Here is a 17167-nt window from a genome sequence, read left to right on the forward strand (position 1 = left end):
CGAGGTGAAGGCAAAAGACAGCGGATGACGCACAGCAAGGCAAAAAATTATATGCGAGCGCACACGATACATGCTCCACGCCTGCATACCTGGCTGACGAGACGACTGAGTTGCAAGGCCGATAGGTTCAACGACGCGCTGTTACTCTCGTATGTTTCCCAGGCGATTGGATGCTTTCTGTTGGCTCAAACCTTGCACCGAGACTTCAACCATGGAGAGCAGCAGGCCGTCAAGGATGACAGGACGCAGGCTTGCATTCTTGCACACGAGGCCATTCACGACATCTTTGTGTCTCGAGAGCTGACAACGACCACACGTCCACAATCGCTCACCGACCGCGGTCCAGAATGCCACGGGAGAACCATGCTCTGCCAAAATATCAAGTCAGCCGCTGAGCAAGACTTTCGATCCCATACCGCCAATAGCAGCAACCCGTAGCTTTGAATGGCCCCATCTTCGACCGAGAAGGTGGGTTGCTTCAAGCATACCCGTGTCCGTGCACGAACTCGGCAGCACCCGCTCTAGTGGAACCGCCCAGGTGCAAGGCTGCCGTAACCAGCCTATACATGAAGCGATGACCCTCGGCCTTGCACGTTGACGGCCGGGCAAGCAAGACCAAAGGCACAGTCAACAGCTCCCAATCGGCTTCGTTCAGCACCTCGGCCAAGATTGGGAGGGGCAATGACAGCCGCCACTGCCGCCCAAGGGGTCTCTCGCCAACAGGCACCTGCCAGCCAGCCTTGGTCGCTGTCAGTGCCTGCCTGCCTAGCCATTCTACTCCTGACCGCCAGCAAGTTCGCTTCTTCTCCTCCCCTCCCCCACTCGCTCCTCTCTTGCTCGCTTCCACCCTCGCCCTCTGACACTCTGGCCCGCTAGCCGAGTGCAGCAACTCGAGACGAGCTTCTAGAAGCCAGCATGTTGGAGCCCGCGCCGTCGCCTCTACTCACGTGCCGTGCCCGTGGAGGAAGGCGTTGCGCATAGCCTTGCTCGCCGTTTCCACTCCTCGCTCGAGGGCATCCGCAACGCATCGCTACCCGTCCGCCACCCTCGTCGCTGTTTCCCTCGCAGCTCATCGAGCGGCAGTCATGGCTCGCCTCCGATGCCGTCGGGCCTGGCCACCGCCCATCTCCCTCATCCAGCCATCAGTGTCCCCGGGATGCCTCCCAGCAACTGGTGGCCGTGACATCTCGCTCTCCAGCTGGTCTCCAGCACTTCGATCCAGGCGCCGCCGTCATCGTCTTGGCCTTGTCCATTCCCTGCCCGTCTTCTTCTTTGTCTTGTGGTTTTGCTCTTCGAGCCCTCTCCGTATTACTTTTCTTCCATTTTAAAGCTCCCTTCCCTTGCCTCTCATCTTCATCCATCAAGTAGCAAAGGGGGGGAAATCCAGCCCAACATGGATATCGCCCAAACTCGGCAGAGATCGGCCAGCCACAGCTCCCTCCACCACTCGTACAAAGCCCACGGCCGTCACACCACGGCCAGCTCGACGACCCGCCCTCCTTCTCGACGACGACCGCTGCGCAGTGTCAACGAAAACGCGACGCTGCTCCGCTCTCCTGGGCCCTTGGAGAGCATGCTCAAGACGACCACCGAGACGGGAGATATCGGAATCTTCTCCATCAAGGCCGGCCCCTCCTCTTCGGCCTATCGTCAACCCCATCCGCCACGGCCATATCCCTCGGATGCCCGTCTCCTCCCCTCGCAGCATGCCAAGTCGCAAGACAACAAACACGGTCAGGAGGAACAAGTGCTTCTTCGCTCCTACCGGGACACCACCTCGGAGATCATCTCTCTATACGGATCGGACAACCAGCAATACTGGCTGAGATCCGCTTCTCCCACGCTCGATGACGGCCACCGGTCCTACTCTTTGACCACATGCAGCTCCCGGCAGATTCCTTCTCAAAAGTCCTCGGGCACACTTCAGAGCCATTCGAGCAGCGGCGGCGGCGGCAGCTTGCAGCGTCCTCGCTCCCCATTCCCTTACCCAACTCGCTTGAAGCGTCTTGGCGTCCGTCCTGCGTCGCCAGCCCTTGCCGAGAATGGAGGCATCGACTACAGCAGAATGGTTGAGCTTGATCGGGTTTCTCAGGTAGGCATCAAAGGGGCTCGATCCGCTGTGGCCAAGGACGAGGGCTTACCGCTTTGCAGAGAACCATCCATGGGTCCTACAAGCCAACATTCGCACATGGTGCTAGACGCCCGCCGCCTCTTTCCCTGCGTGCCGACGCCAACAGGTCCACGGCTTCGTTGCCCTCGAGGGCTTCCCCCGGGCCGTGTCACTTCGGTCCGGGTCCCGGCCCTGCTCGGACGCCGAGTTCATCCCTCTCTGGGATGTCGAGGCCGTATGAGCGCAACCAGGGCAGCTCCACCGATCAGAGTGTGCGTTCGGCCAGCTTGACGTCCATTGTCGAAATGTACCAGAGACCCATGACGGCCAGCAGCGCCGTCCCTGCTCTTCGCCCTGGAGGCTCTTTCTACTACGACTATAGTGAAGAATTTGAAAAGCCGGCCCCGCTACTCCCAAAGACGGAGCCCCAGGTTCCCATCTGCCCCATCCCTCAGAGGGCTGGAGGCAACAGTCGGCCCATGGTGTTGCGAGATGACACACAGGTCCACCTAGACGCCGTCTCACCCAGCATAGACACAGATGGCGCCCTGACTTCGCAGGACGAGCAGCAAGGTATGTGCTTGTTCCGTCTGACCAGTGTGAAGATGTCTGCTGAGTCGCCCAAAGACTTGCCAATGTCGATTGAAAGAGCCCTCTCAGAAGCAAATCGTCGACACAGTGGCGAGCAGTCCGCTCGCAGCATTGACGACGTCTTGAATGGCGCAGTCGAGCATCCGAGCCCCGACGAGCATCCGGCCCATGGCGAGAATGCGAATGAGTCTGGTCTGGCTATGCTTGTGTCCAAGCAGGGGAATTCGCAATCCTCGCCATCGCTCAGTGAGCCGCGCGTGACCAAGTTGCATGTTTACGCCACTCCGTCAAAGGTCGACGACACGCCGGACCTGGAGAGGCCTTCGTCCATACGAGATGCCTGGCGTCTTTCCAAGTCCCCAGGGGCCGCGCCAGATCTCTCGGAGTCACTGCAGGACAAACGTGCCTCGCAGTCCAGTTTGATCAAGCTGCGGTGCACACTTGATCCCGCACTGTCGGAGTTTGCCTCTCTCTTCTCGTCTTTCGACCGCTTGACGAAGGCATCGTTGCCCCGGAGCGGAGAGGATGTGACGATCAGTGACGAGCATTGCCCCTTGCCACTGGAAGACGAGGAAGAAGTTGAAGATTATGGCTATCCGAAGCGACTCGGTCGACGGCCATCACTCCACTTGTTCAACGTGGTTGCCGCCGAGAGCAACGCACAGAAAAGACGGCATCGCCGGAATGCCGCGGCGCTGCGGATCAATACGGTCGGTCTGAACGACTCGGAGAAGAATCGACAAAAACTATCCCCGCCAAAGGAGGAAGTGACTATACTCTCGCCGGAGCCGATCTCGCCTGTTCGTCAGCTGAGGGTCAAGAACAGTATCCCCCAGCTGATGAAGGCTTTGCCGCCACTGCCGAGTGAAGCAGCCGGTGCGTACGGCCCCTTGGATTTGCCGGGAGTTGCGGAGCCTCCCGCGCCTTGTGCTCCAAAGGGGCTTTGTTTGACAGAGGAGGCGTGTCGCGAGGGAGGCAGCCTTTCGGAAAAAGCTTCATTGTCTTCCCCTCCCAATGTGGACGGGGCTCAGGAGGCGAGCCCCCCGAAGCGCAAGATTTTGGAGGGAATAGCCCCTTCGCCGAGCGGGATTTCCGGCGTAGGCAGCCATTTCAGGAGCTCCGAAAGGGAGCGGCCAGACGGTTTGCAGCAAAAGGCAAACCAAGGAGCCAAACCAAGGCTGAAGCTCAAGCTATCGCGCACTCAGCTCGGTCGGACGCGATCTGGCATCGGTAGCAAGGCTCTTCGGACGAACCGTCTGAAACAGTGCAATTCGTTGGCAGACTTGGCTGTGCGCTCGCAAAGGGACGCAGGTGCCGATCAGACCTTTGCCCGGGATGAGATGCAACAGAGGCCAAGGTCGGCGGCGAGCGACGGCGCCTGGGCGTCACGGGAAGAAAATGTGGATGAGCCGGAGCCTTCGCCTCAGCTGTCGGATCAATTCAACATACCCTATCCGCCGTCTCCCGAAAAGGCGGATGGGCCTCGTCGACCAAGCACCTCGACGAACAAGGCGACGCTGAGCGAGATGCACAGCTTTACCTCGGATGCGCACTCTGCTGCAGAGCACCGAGGACTGCGACAGAAGCTGTCCATGTTTAGGCTCCGCATCACCGGGGGACTTGCAGCTGAGACATGCAAGGAAGCCGAAAGCGCGCCGGCGGTCGACAGCAAGGGCCTTACTGCCAATCACGGGCCAGAGGCTGAGGCGAGCGGCCAGTCCAAGGGACGAGCCATTTCGACGCGGTCCGAGAGGATGGGGGGACGGATGAGGAGATGGGCTAGCGATGCGAAGCAAGCTGTGCGCTCATACGTGAGGAGAACTTTGGATCGATCGTCACGGCTGAGCGACTGATTGGAAGAGGGCCCCTTGGGCAAGGACCGCTTTGATGCCTGGATTTGCTGAAGCTGGTTGGGACTGCAGTCGGTGGCTTATTTTGAACATGAAGTTGGACTGGCCGCACAGGTTGGGTTTCATGGTCTTGGACTCGAGGAGGCAAAGGGGTTCCATAGGAGCATTATCTGGCGTGTACTTAGCTGCCGGCAAGGCCAGGGTTATGAGCAAGCATCGATAGTAGCTCTTTGTACGAGATGAAAGAGGGGAGGAAGTGGGAGATGACGAGGATGGTTGGGCGGGAAGCCGAGCGTTTCTAGGACCTTATGGAAAGTTAATCAAGAGTCAATTGTCGAGACAGGCGCACGTCGAGATGGCCTGGTTAGCTGTCGGGAGAGAGGAGGCTGCGGCGGTGGCAACCAGTGGAAGTGGCCGGGACGTCGGCTGACGATGGCGGGCGATGTTCGGAGGGCCGACCGGGGCCGGACATGCGAGGTGCAGTGCAGGACAGGTGGCGTGTCGAGGTCAGGGAGCGCGAGCGGCGATGGGATGACGGCCACGCGGCATGTTGATGTCAGCTCTGCTCGTGCGTCGGGCTTGTGCTCAGCCTCGTTCGGGGCCTCTCCGAGACGGGGAGGAATGGCTATCATGGTGAGTGAGGGCGGGTGTCTGTGAAGCACGTTGGCTTGGCCGGTGTTGATGCTGGGCCAGTGATGGGAATGCAAATACTGTACGTACTCCGAGGGGGTCACTTCCACGTTGGTGGACCCAGGATCGTTGGAATGTAGGTACCCAGTACCTGTACCCACTGTAGACGGCAGATCAAAATCTAAAAATAGGCCTGGGTGGGAAGACTGAGGGAATGTGAATGTGAATCAGCGCAGCCGAGGCAGGCAGGCAGCTGATGAAGCACTTGCAGGTACTGTACAGAATACGAAGTAGCGAGGCCCTGTATTACACTGTACAGTGGCTTTAGGGGGAGCACCGGGCCGAATTGAGAGCCCCAGAGCAGTTTTGCAGTTTTGGAAGGGGTTCAAGGATGGCACGCAGAGATGCCGTACAATTGTGGTAGAGATGGAGAGAGAAAAAAAGAGAGAGGGGGGGAGAGAGAGGGAGAGGGCAAAATTCTTGAGAGTTGCTCGCCCGCCCCTCTTTCCCTACGTCACATGGGGCTGCTCAGACGCTCACCCGCCGCTCCACCAAACGGGCTCCGCCTCTACAGCCACCGTTCGTACGGCCCCTCTTCAGCAGCAAGTCCTCCCTCCACGGTTGGGAGGAGAAAAAAAAGCACAAGGCCCCCCCTGCTTGCTTTGCGCAAAACTTTCGAGCCGCCCTTTAGCCAACACCTGCTTGCGGTTGAACGACGCTCAATCCGTTTCATCACCCTTTTCCACCTTTCTCTGACATGGCATCAACGTCGTTGGCCGGCTCCTCGAGGTGAAAGCTCGCCATGGAAGCCGACATCTCTCGTGGCTCTACGCGTCACAAGACAGCGTCGACTCATCTGACCTCCGGTCCCTTTGCCCGGCTGCCCGACGAGATCATCGAACAGTAATGCCGCCCGGCCCCCCCCCTCTTCTCGTTACTCCTCAAGGCCCCCGGCTAACAGACGGCGATAGGATTCTTCTGGCCACGGATCCCAACGGCTTCGCCTCCCTCGTCGTCCTCAATTCCAAGTGGCGCGCCGTCTCCCAAAGATCGCACCTCTATCTCCATCACCTGGCCCATTGCCCATCGTACCTCTCGAGCCATGCAGGCCGCATCCCTCCCGACCATGAGCAATTGTCCCGCCTGCGACGCCTGTTCGCTCGCGAGGTCAAGCGCAGCCTCTTCGACTCGTATCTGCGGCCCAGGAAAACGATAGTCAAGCTCGTCTCCAATTCAATCAGCTCCTCCTCCTGCCCCGGCGGCGAGGGCATGCGGTTCGGCGCCTCCCTCAGCGGTCACCACCTCCTTGCCTACAACTCGTCGAGGATATACGTCATCGATGTCCGTGGCGACGACTTGCAGGTCAAGAGACAGCTCAAGATTCTGCGCCGCCCCGTCTCGGCTTGCGTCACCGACGACGCCACCCTCCTCGCTGTCCTCTCCACCGAGGTGCAGGTCGACCTCTACGACTTGCAGAGCTCGCCCCCGAAGCGCAAGCGATCTTTGATCCTCGACAACTGCCCTCGCACCATCGCCCTCTCCTCCTGCGGCTCAGTCCTTGCCGCCGCCTACGAAGGGGGCATCCAAGTCTCCTCCCTCGATCCCGGCGCTCTCCCAACCGACAGGAGGGCCGTCAAGTGCGATGCCGTCGATGCCTTGGCTTTTTCCCCAGACGGCACCCAGATACTCGGCACCACGACAGATTCCTCCTCCCCGAGCACCGTCGTCCTCACCGCGCCCTACTACGACCCCGGCAGCCAGCCCGCCGACAGTAACCTCGCCGCAATGTGGACCACGTCCATCCTCTTCCCCAATACCAGCCGAGACTGCAGCCACGCCATACTGCTACCGCGGGACGGGGACCACGGAGAGCTGGAGTGGACTTTTACCTACGACCGCAGCTTCGAGACCTTTCGTGCTGTTCGCCTCGACGATTTGCGCAATGGCACTACTTACTTTACCGGGCCGCTTCCCAAACCGAACTCGCCCTCCAAACTCTTGCCCTGCACCCTCCCGGCCTCGGCCCCCCACGGAGAGCTGGTCGCGGCAGGATTCCGGGGCAACGAGGTCTGGATCTACGGAGTTCCCGGGGATCTAGAAGCTATTCCCGAGACCGCGGCGACCCACGATAGCCCACCGGATCCTTCGGCGATTGGGCGACACGGCGGTCTTCAAGCCGGCCTCTCCCGTCATGCCTCGTCAGCCAGGGCCCAGGACGGCGACAATGAAAGGGTCCCGCAGTGGCAGCTGATTTGCGACAAACAGAGAAACAATTTTGTGACTGGATGTAAAATCGCGGAGCTCGCTGGCGTGAGCAACGTCAAGTGGGTTACGGGCTTCGCTGGCTCGACGTCTAGGGAGCGACTCCTCGTCACCGCCCGGGGAGTCTCGGGCCCGCGGCTCGCCACCGAAGAGGAGGACATCGATTTTGTGGACGGTGGTCGCATCGCCCTCGTTGACTTTGACTACAGTCTCGTCGACGGAGAGGAGAGCGAGGTGGTCATCGAGGTCGGCGCCGACGAGGCCGAGGTGCTCGAGGAGGAAACTCGCGACATTGCGGCTGAGGTGGCAATTGTACGGCGGAGGACAGTCGCACAGCGGCAAGGAGGCCCCAAAGCTACACTGCGGCATGCCGCGACAACCGCAACCCTCGAGCCGCCGATACCTTCTCTAAATCCAGCCGGCGACATCGGCGACGACCCTTTAGTCCCCAGGATCATGGGGAAGAACCCGGCGATCCGTCGCCTCCAGACCTCAGCTGGTTCAGCTGACAGTAGCGACGAAGTGTCCATGGACGAACTCGAGGCGTTGGACATACCGTACGAGCACGCCAGTCCTCGCTCCGGGACCACCCTACGCCGCGCTGCCACGGCCGCCGCCGCCAACCGAAGGCTGAACCCGCGAACGGCCGATGGCCGCCCCATCGAGTATCGCCGCGCCGACGGGCGGGCAGAGCATCCGCACGAGAGCGACGCCGACAACTGGGTTCCCCCTCCTCCGCCGTACCAGAAGGAGGATCCTGGCGATCTGCCGGCCTTTTTGCGCGGGCCTTCGGTGCCACCACCAACGGGGCCGTTCATGCCGCCGCTGCCCCCTTTTCCGTTGCACGATGGTCGCCTTCCTGCGTCGTTCTCGCCGGCCGGCCAAGGCGCCGAGGCGGAGTCTAGTCGTGGTCAACGCCGCCGGTCTCATCCCCGACTGGCGAGCGCTTCTACCACCTCGAGTGGGTATCGGAACGAGGATCCCCCGCGGCCAACATCAAGCCCCTCTATTCACTCAGAGCACATGGACTTCGACGACATTTACGACGTCTCTCCCCCGGACAGCCCTCGCCTCTCCGCATACATATGTGAGAGCCATCAGCCGCCGGGCTCCGCGGGCGCGCCGTCAGAGTCTTTGGCGTCCTCGTCGGCTGATGCGCCACCGGCATTTGCACGACCTGCTGCGTCCTCGACATGGCCAACGACTGGCAGCAATTCTGACCAGGGCCGTGTGCCGATATCGCTGGTCAACGTACATCATGTCTCTCTTTCCCACTCGATGCCAGCGAGCGCCACGGAGCCGTCGCCCAGGCGGCCGTCCAACGCCCAGACTTGGCCGCTGCCGACAACGCCGGAAGATGTAGTAGCAGTATCGGCACAGGCGGTGACGGGCCATACCCCCTCGACGGCTCCGTCATCCGGCCTTGCGAGCAACGACCTAGCGATTCTTCCTCCTCCGCCTAGCCTCGAGCAATTGGCGAGCTTAAATCGCAGGTCCAGCTTGGGCAATCCTCGCCGCCTTTCAGGTGGTGTCCGATCGCAGTCGGATTTTGCCTGCGTCGAAAGTTCCGCCAGGGGGCCGTGGCAGGATGATGGGGAGCATCGGGGCTGGAGAGGCAATCAGGACGTGCAGATACCCGAGTTCGATCGCCCCTTGATCATCAGCACCCCGAAGGGCATCGCCGGCGCACTGGACCCCCCCGCCTCACGCACACGGGAGCGGCGAGACGAGCCCCAAATACTGGCGCCTGTCCCACGGCATCCCCGTCCCACCCACCTGAACCACTCCAACCTGGTCCTGGAGAGCCTGGAGCAGCCGTCGACGCAGGGCGCCCGGGCACACCGGCGAGGCATCTCGCCCCAGCGGCGACAACGGCGGCTCAGCGGCCTGCCGGTGTGGCTCCGGGCGGGACCGGCGGCGAGCCGGAGCCCCACCACGCCGGTCCACCGGCGGCCCAGCAGGGCGGAGCGCAGCGCGGCCCAGAACATGATCGACGCCCGGAAGCGGGGCTGGAAGGGCAAGCACAAGGGCGGCAAGAAGAAGGGCGGCGGCGGCAGGGACGAGGCGTCGAGCAGTGCTGGGTGGACCGACGTGTCCACTCCGTCGGCGTCCAAGGAGAAGAAGTGCGCCGTCATGTGAGGGGGCTGAGAAAGAGGAGGAGTGGTCGGGTTACGTGTTCGGGGAGGCGGAGGATAATCTCATGATAAATCCGCCTGCCCTGCCCCTTTTCGTTGGGTGTGTGGGGAACTTGAGACCTTTGTTCTGCCACGGTACTACTAGGTTCATGGGGGAGGCAGACTTATGACGATGACGACTCGGGGACTAAACTGGCAGATTTAGCATATCTTACATCAACCAAGCAAGTAAATAAGCAGACCGTGTATCCTGTACTAAGCTAGGTATCATGATTCCCTGTCGGATCCCCAAAATCGCGAAAATGTACGTTGCAATGGGCCGCTGCAGAACGAATTCGGCACAAAACGTCCCACGGAAAAATTAAAAGACAAGATGTGATGCAGCCCAGTTAAGAAAAAACGCCGCCGTCGGCTCCGGTCCACGGAATGCCGCCTCTAGCATGAATAGACAAAGAAAAGAAACAACGAAGGGGAGGGAAGGGGACCCAAAGGCACTGAGCATCGTCAAAGGCTGCCGCTCTTAGGCGTTGCTGGCCCCGCGCCTGTCGCAAGACTCAAGTGACAGACAAGCCACAAGCCCATTCAAATGACCGTAGTGGTACGGGCCCAGCAAGGGCATCAACATATTGAGGCCACTCGCAAAGAAGGCTGCCTTGAGAGAATGCTTATATCCTCGGCGTGGTCCCCGGCACGTACGGACGCCGGCCGCGGTGCACGTCGCCGAGGCCGACCTCCTCCATCATGTCCGACATGGTGGTGATGCGGTGGTCGTTGTTGCTGGGGCGCACCGTTTCCGGGTCGGCAAAGACATTGATGTCCTCGAAGCTGGGCTTGCGCCCGACGTCGTGCGTCGACATGCGGCGCGAGTACCGCGCTTCGGTGGGCTTCATGTCGCGGATAGGCGCGAGGCGGGACCCGACGACGTGGCCAGTCCGGGCCGTCAGCTCCTCGACCGACGTGACGGACGCGCGCGACCCGACGGGCGAGTAGGGCGAGGGGTTGGGCGAGTCAAAGGGGTTGGGGATGGAGATGCGCGGCGCCGGCCTGAGGTGCGTATTGGTAGGAGAATACGGGGCGACGACCGGCGTGGCTGGCGGCTCCGGGGAGGCGGGATTCCCGCGCAGGAAATCGCTGCGGTAGGAGCCCGGGTGGAGGACGGGCGCGGAGATGACGTGGCCGTAGGGTCCCGATCCGCCCCCGGTGCTTCCGTCCTGAATCGAATCTTGGTCGGACGCGGCCCGACGGCTGCGGCGGACGCAAAGGATGATGACGATGAGGAGAAAAATGAAGCCAGCGACGCCCCCGATGATGCCGCCGATGAGGGGGCCCTTGTTTGGCCCGGGGACGGGACTCGGGTCGGAGACCTCGCTGGGTGTGGTAGAGGCGGCAGCGGCAGACGAAGGCGAGTCGGCCGTGGTACTCGTTGCGCTTGGCTCAGCGGCAGTCGTCGAGCTGGCGCTGGGCTGCTCGCTCTTGGGGGACTTGGACTGATCCTTGTTCTTGGAGCACCTGGCGCCGCCGTCTGAACAGGAATAGCCAAAGGGGCAGCAATAGCCGCTGGCGCCGCACTTTTGCAGGGCGACGTCAAAGACGGTCGTCTTGACCGGGGCCTTCAAGTCAGTGGCGGGGTCCTGAGCCTGGATGTAGCAGGTGATGGGCTCGATTGTGTCGCATGACTTGTCGTTGGGACAGCATAGGGCGGTGGTGCCGGCGGCGAGAGAGATGCACGAGCTGCCCTTGGGACAGCAGAAGTTGTCCGGGAGGTCGTTGGAGCAGGAATCGAGGCCCTTTGCAGCGCAGGTGTCGGCTCGAGCGAAGAGTCTCGGGGCGGCGGGCGTGGCGGCGGGCGAAGAGGAGACGACGGCCGAGGATAGCAGGAGCCGGAGAAGCAGGAGCCGGAGAGGCACCGGATGCCGTTCCATGGCTTCCAGAGCACTGGGAACGGGGAGTGAGTCTTGTCGATGAGAGATGGGATGTAAGTGGTGGCACGAGGCGTGGTGGAAGTTGTGAGAATAGCAAGGCAAATGGATGACGGAGGGGGGGAGAGAGAGAGAGAGGTCTGGCCAAGCAGGCGATGGGGAGAGGATTGAATGTCACCAATGTGGTCCGGCAAAGAGTCGTTCAAACGTAGAGCAAAAGGATTCTTTAGACCACAAACGACTTTGGGTCACAAACGAACAATGGGACAGGGCGTCGAAGAGAGCATCTCACGAGGTGGGCAAAGGGACGGTAGAGAGTGGGCACAAAGACGGAGAAAAATGTCAAAGAGGCGCAAGACGAGGACAAGCGGCGCAAAAGGCAGCAAGCATATTGGCAATCAGGCGCGTACCCGGGACGTAAAGGACTGTCAGCCATGGTAGCATTGTTTTCGATTGCCGGGCGCTTGGCCACACGAACAGGCGGCTGGTGGCGAAACGAAGGCGTGGACAAATTTCCCTAGACGCTTTGTGCACCGAGGCGTTGCCGACGAAGCCGCAGGCGCCCAACGAGCCCCGTCTCGCTCTTGCGGGACAAGCAAGGGCGCAGTGTCGTGTCACTCGACAGGCATAGGCGGCGGCGGAGACGAGACGCATCAGAGGTGGCAGTGACAGACGCAGAAGGAGCCGTTTGCGGCAGAGGGAGAGGAGGCGCGCGCGTCGCCGCCGAGACTGGCTTTGTGTAGGAGATAAGAGGAACGACGTTGAGGTTTGGGCCGTTTGTCGCAGAAATAGACGCGCCGAGGGACAGGAAGGGCTTTGATTGGCCGACAAAGGAGCGCCAGCGGCGCCTAGCAAAGGAAGGAGCTAATTATTAATTACTGTGCGGATACAGCCGAGTGATGAGGTAATCTCCTTCCCCTGCTAGCACGCACTGGAGCCTCTCTGGAGGCATCTCCCAAGATCCTGGCACGCGGGAACGACTGGCGACGGGACAATGAGGGATAAAACAAACTAAATGAGCATTGTTGACAGGCTTTGATTATTTCTTTTGGCAGCTGTCGAATCCCCCACTCAGGCCGTGGGCGTTGTCGGCGCATCATTCGGCAGTGGCGCATTGGAGCCCAGACCCGTGCAAAGTCGCCCGCCAATGAAGACGGGCAGTGCAGTTCAGCGCAGTTCAGTGCCGTTGAGTGCAGTTCAGTGCACCTCCCTCAGTGCAGCTGCAGCAGAGACCGGCCATAGTACGCCAACAAGAGGCCTCCTCCCCCTCCGCCACAAACAGACACAAACACACCGAGAGCAATCAATCCTGCCGAGCCCTGCCCGCCCGGGACACGCACTTGCTGTGCATGCAGAGTCCAACAGAGGCGGCCGGGGTCTAGGTAGGCAGCAATCGACATGCACGCACGCACGCACCAGCACGATTCAACAACCCACCCACTCCCCCGACCCCTGCGAATCTGCACTGCCGTCCCTCCGTCCGTACATAGTGGTAGGCTACTGTCAAACGTCACGAGCCGCCACCATTCGCGCTCCGTGGTTGGCTTGGAGCCGCACCGCACCGCCGCAGTCATGATAATCATGTCCAAGGTCGAGACAGCATTGTGGCAAAATCATTCGTCACCTTCGTAGACCCTGGCTGAAGCCCCTTGGGATAAGGTCTGCTCACGAGACCAAAGCAGTGACGGGCTGATCTCTCCGCCCCCGTCGTCCATGGCCGCTTTCTCCATGCCCTGCTCTGTAAACACGTGGAAGCTCCAGCCAAGGAATATGCTCTGCTTTACGTACTTACCTTAGCTCTGTGTGTAATTAATATTGTACTCCCCTACAGTAGCCGTTAAAGGCCTCCGCAATCGGCACAGTGCGCTTTGCTCCACGCACATCCCCCCACGCCCCCCATCCCATGCACCCCCATATTTTACACTACCAGATGCCGATCCGACCCAGTTTTCGCAGAGGCGTCGATCCATGGGCCGCAACCCCGGCCTCTACAAGCTTTAGTGGCCAGCAGCTCCGTCTACCGGCCTTTCATCGCCGCCTTCACATCTCGAAGCGTCCAGCCACCTTGGCCACCGCCGGGGACGACGAGGCACGCCCAGAAGCAAATAATAAAAAAACAATGTTGAGAATTAAGGGGGGGGTGGGGGTATATCCAGTCATCCGTTGCTCTACAAACACATCCCGCCCGTTTGTCGACGGGCTCCCTCCCTCCCCGCTCGTTGCCATCATCATCAACCACAAGGTCCTCAGAGACCCCAGATCCGGCCACCCCTGCCCTCAATCCAAGAACTAGCTCCTCTGCGCCTTTGATTCCAATGTCCGCCTGATACACGTCTCGTTTGTGTGCGTGTGTGTGAATTGCCATCGTAGCGATAGGCAGAGAAACCACCGACTCCGACAAGGTGACGCAAGCAGGTGGTGGAAAGGGGAGAAAGAAAAAGAAAAGCAAGGGGCATCATTCGTAATCCCAGCCAAGTCGCACCATCCACTCCCGCCATCGTAATCATCGTCCACCATCATCGTCATCTCCCGACCGCCGTCATCCTCAGCCCCCGTACCTCAAGACTCCAAAAAGTCTCCCAAGTGTCTGCAAAGGCATTTCCATGTGCCGCTGTTCATCGTGAGCCACGTGACTCCGGTGGTGCCTTGCGGCATCCTCTAATACATCCCATCCCAGTGGGATGTGCATGCCATGACAGATTCGTGCCATGAGGGGGAAGTAATGAAACTAGAATGAAAAATAAAAGGGAATAGAATAAAAATATTCGAATGCTGAAATTCGCACCTCTGGCTCCCGCTTCAACCCTCGCCTCAGAGAGAAGCCGAGAGGGGTAGGGAGGTGAAGCGGATTGCTCGGCCTCGGAATATCCTTCAACAGGCCGGCTGTTGGAAGGAGGGAAGAGAGAAAGAAGTAGAAAATGGACCGAAGACAACGTCAGGGTTCGTCATATCAGGAGAAAGTCCCAGCCCTTCATCCTCATAATGTCCCGCCAGTGGATGTACTGCGGCATCCCCGCGTCCGACGCCGAGGACCGCGGTGTGGCCACCTGCGCGAGCTTGTCATTTTGTAGCCACACCTCGCGGAGAAGGGTCAGCATGCGTCCAAACGAGCCGCAGCTGGCTTGGTCGCCGAGCCGGGTGACGCGGCCCTCAAACAGGTTCCGGAAGCTGCTGCCAGGTAGGCTGATGGATCCCCCAATGAGGTAGACCCAGACGAGGCTGCGGTCGAAACCCTCGGGCCCCGAAGGAATGTGTTGCAGAACGTTTGTCAGCTTCTCCATCAGGCCCATGGGAGAGGGCTGGCTAGGGCTGAAGCCGGGCACCAGACTGCACAGGTAGATGCGCGCGGCAAGGCGGAAGGCGGCCGTGATGTTTTTGGACAGCTGCTTGGGCGAGAGGCTTCCGTTGGCGTTGTAGGCCGACTTGGGGCCCGTCTCGTTGACCTCGGTTAGGCTAATCTGCTCCCCGAGGGCCGAAACGTGCTGGCACAGCGTGAGGTCGTCCATGCCGTCCATCTTGAGCGACTCAAGGCAGGCGACTTCCGAGATGAGGTACATGACGCGGTCCTCGCAGCCCATGAGCTCCCGCAGACCCAGCTGGTGGTTGGCCTGCGAGAGATGCTTTTCCCGGTAGGTGTGGGCAAACGTGGGCGAGGTGCCCTGCATCGTGGCGCCGAGAATGTCGATCCAGCCCGTCAGCGTCATGTTGAAGGGGGCCTGTGCCACCTGGCCGGCCGGGGCGGACACGAGGCGCGGCAGGTCCAGCTTCTGGACGAGATTGATGGCCGCCTGGAAGTGCTGGTGCCAGGCGATGTCGAGGAGATCGTCATCGAAGCGGCCGACGACGCACTGGAAGAAGATGAGGCCGAGGGTCGCCTCGAGGATCTGCTGGTGGTCCTCGTCGCGCTTAAGCGCCTCGCAAAGCGAGTAGATTGTCGCGTAGCGGTGGCGCATAATGTCTTGATCAATCTCCTCGGAGGGGGCCTTGGCCTGCGTCTTAATATGCTGGGCGGCGATGCTGAGGCAGCAGTGGAGGTAGACGCTGTTGGACTGCAAGGCCGGGAGGATCAGGTCGGAGGCGACGGAGCCGTGCTGGTTGGACTCTAGGATGGGAAAGATGGTGGGCAGGACAAACTGGACAAAGTGGTCGAGCAGGCGCTGGTCGTTGTCCTCGAGCTCGATACGCACCTGTCTGGAACTGCTGCAGGGGGGGCCATGGGCAAAGTCGAAGAACTTGGGGTTGAGGGCCTCCTCGGGCAGCGACTCCCTGCGCTCGTGGGTAACGTGCTCTGTCCAGCCGGCCTCGAGGTGGCCGGGGCCCAGAACGGTGCCGGGCGGAGGGGGGGTCTGGTACGTGCTGAAGGTGGCAACGTGGGATTCCCTCAGCGTGGGCACGTCGTTGACGAACATTTGGCGCTCCGTCTTGACATCGACCTCGTATGGCGAGTAGGCGCCCAGCATGAATTCCGGGTGCAAGGGCGGGCCGTAGACGCCGTATTCGGCTCCAGCGGGCGGGCTGTTGAAGTTGAAGGCGGCCGAGAAGTGCGAGTCGATGGAGGCGGACCTGGTGCGGTCCAGAGGATCCGTGAAGGTGGCCGACGTGGGCAGCGAGTGAGACAGGCCCGGGGGGGAACTGACAGACGTCTGGACGGGGTGTGACGACTTTTCGGCGAGCTTCTTGCGCTTGATGATGTTCTTGATGTCCTCCTTGTGCTGGCGGCGCGCATCGTTATTGCTCCACCACATGGGCCGCTTGTACTCGCACTGCAGGCCGAGATGTCTGCAGGCAGTGCACATGGGCGAGCCCTCGTCGCACTTTTTCCTCCTCAGCCTACATGTGAAGCATCCTAGGACGGCGCGCCAGGTCAGTTCTGTGCCGTGTAAGTGCAAGTGAAGGGGCCACGAACCAGTCCGCGACCTGCGATGCATCTGCGACTTTGACTTTGCGTCGCCATTGCCATTGCTGGCCTTTGTCTTTGCCTTTGCAGACTGCGTGACAGCCATGTTGACGGCGCTCCCGAGTGCTCTCAAAGAGCTCCTGTTGGCGTCGAGGGGCGCGGATGGCATTTGTATCTGCGATGCCTGCAGCAGCAGGGGACCACAAGGTACCGAGTACGTGCTGGACTGGGTGGATGAGTACAAAGTAGCCCCGGGAAGAGGGAGGAGTGGGGGGGAGGGGCGTTGGCTCTGTCTGGGGCGTGCGTACAAGGATGAAGAGGAGACGGAGAGAGTGAGAGAAGTGGGTGTAAGGGGGGTGGCACCGTGCGGTAGCAAGAGCGGAAACACGGTGAGTCCGGAGCCGGCCAGAAACGGGACGATAGAGAGAGAAAGAGAGGCTGGGGGCCGGGGTCCAGGCCAGGCCAGGCGATAAAGGTCCGATATTGAGCCTTTGCCGTGCCAAATGGTGAAATTATTGAAATTAGTAACGCTAACTGCTGCACTCGTTGTCGCGAAGGCGATGCGTGGCCAGCCACTTGGTTGGATGTCCCGAACCAGCAAGACTCGTTTGATTGCTGTTGCGGTGCGCAGAACCGAGTGGACGAGCCGTCGTATTAGTGAATGATAAAGACGCGCGGAGGAAACAAAAACTCAGGCAAGACCAGCTTGCAGCGAAGTGGAGGACGAGCAGAGAGACGAGGGCCGCGACGGGTGGTGGGGAAGAACGAGGCCC

The 17167-nt window shown here is 60.7% G+C and overlaps 5 protein-coding genes across 5 annotated transcripts; 2 read left to right on the plus strand and 3 right to left on the minus strand.

Annotated features, from left to right (window-relative positions):
- Positions 1-1393: 1393 nt before the first annotated feature.
- Positions 1394-4554, plus strand: HRG_05745 (uncharacterized protein; the record flags this gene model as incomplete). Its single annotated transcript, XM_044864216.1, has 4 exons — positions 1394-2092; positions 2152-2683; positions 2837-3577; positions 3656-4554. 4 exons carry the CDS (start codon positions 1394-1396, stop codon positions 4552-4554), a joined length of 2871 nt encoding a protein of 956 aa, XP_044720748.1.
- A 317-nt stretch (positions 4555-4871) lies between these two features.
- HRG_05746 (uncharacterized protein) lies at positions 4872-5183 on the minus strand (the record flags this gene model as incomplete). The annotated part of the gene is made up of 1 exon (XM_044864217.1): positions 4872-5183. One exon carries the CDS (start codon positions 5181-5183, stop codon positions 4872-4874), a length of 312 nt encoding a protein of 103 aa, XP_044720749.1.
- An 800-nt stretch (positions 5184-5983) lies between these two features.
- On the plus strand, positions 5984-9582 carry HRG_05747 (F-box domain-containing protein; the record flags this gene model as incomplete). The annotated part of the gene is made up of 4 exons (XM_044864218.1): positions 5984-6084; positions 6153-7383; positions 7447-7789; positions 7862-9582. 4 exons carry the CDS (start codon positions 5984-5986, stop codon positions 9580-9582), a joined length of 3396 nt encoding a protein of 1131 aa, XP_044720750.1.
- Positions 9583-10243: 661 nt separating this feature from the next.
- HRG_05748 (uncharacterized protein) lies at positions 10244-11500 on the minus strand (the record flags this gene model as incomplete). The annotated part of the gene is made up of 1 exon (XM_044864219.1): positions 10244-11500. One exon carries the CDS (start codon positions 11498-11500, stop codon positions 10244-10246), a length of 1257 nt encoding a protein of 418 aa, XP_044720751.1.
- A 2942-nt stretch (positions 11501-14442) lies between these two features.
- Positions 14443-16500, minus strand: HRG_05749 (fungal specific transcription factor domain-containing protein; the record flags this gene model as incomplete). Its single annotated transcript, XM_044864220.1, has 3 exons — positions 14443-14499; positions 14545-16343; positions 16404-16500. The coding sequence occupies 3 exons, from the start codon at positions 16498-16500 to the stop codon at positions 14443-14445; spliced, it is 1953 nt and encodes a 650-aa protein (XP_044720752.1).
- Between the last annotated feature and the right edge of the window lie 667 nt (positions 16501-17167).

Source organism: Hirsutella rhossiliensis, assembly GCF_020360975.1.
Source record: "Hirsutella rhossiliensis strain HR02 chromosome Unknown scaffold00005, whole genome shotgun sequence".
Taxonomy (NCBI): Eukaryota; Fungi; Ascomycota; class Sordariomycetes; order Hypocreales; family Ophiocordycipitaceae; genus Hirsutella; species Hirsutella rhossiliensis.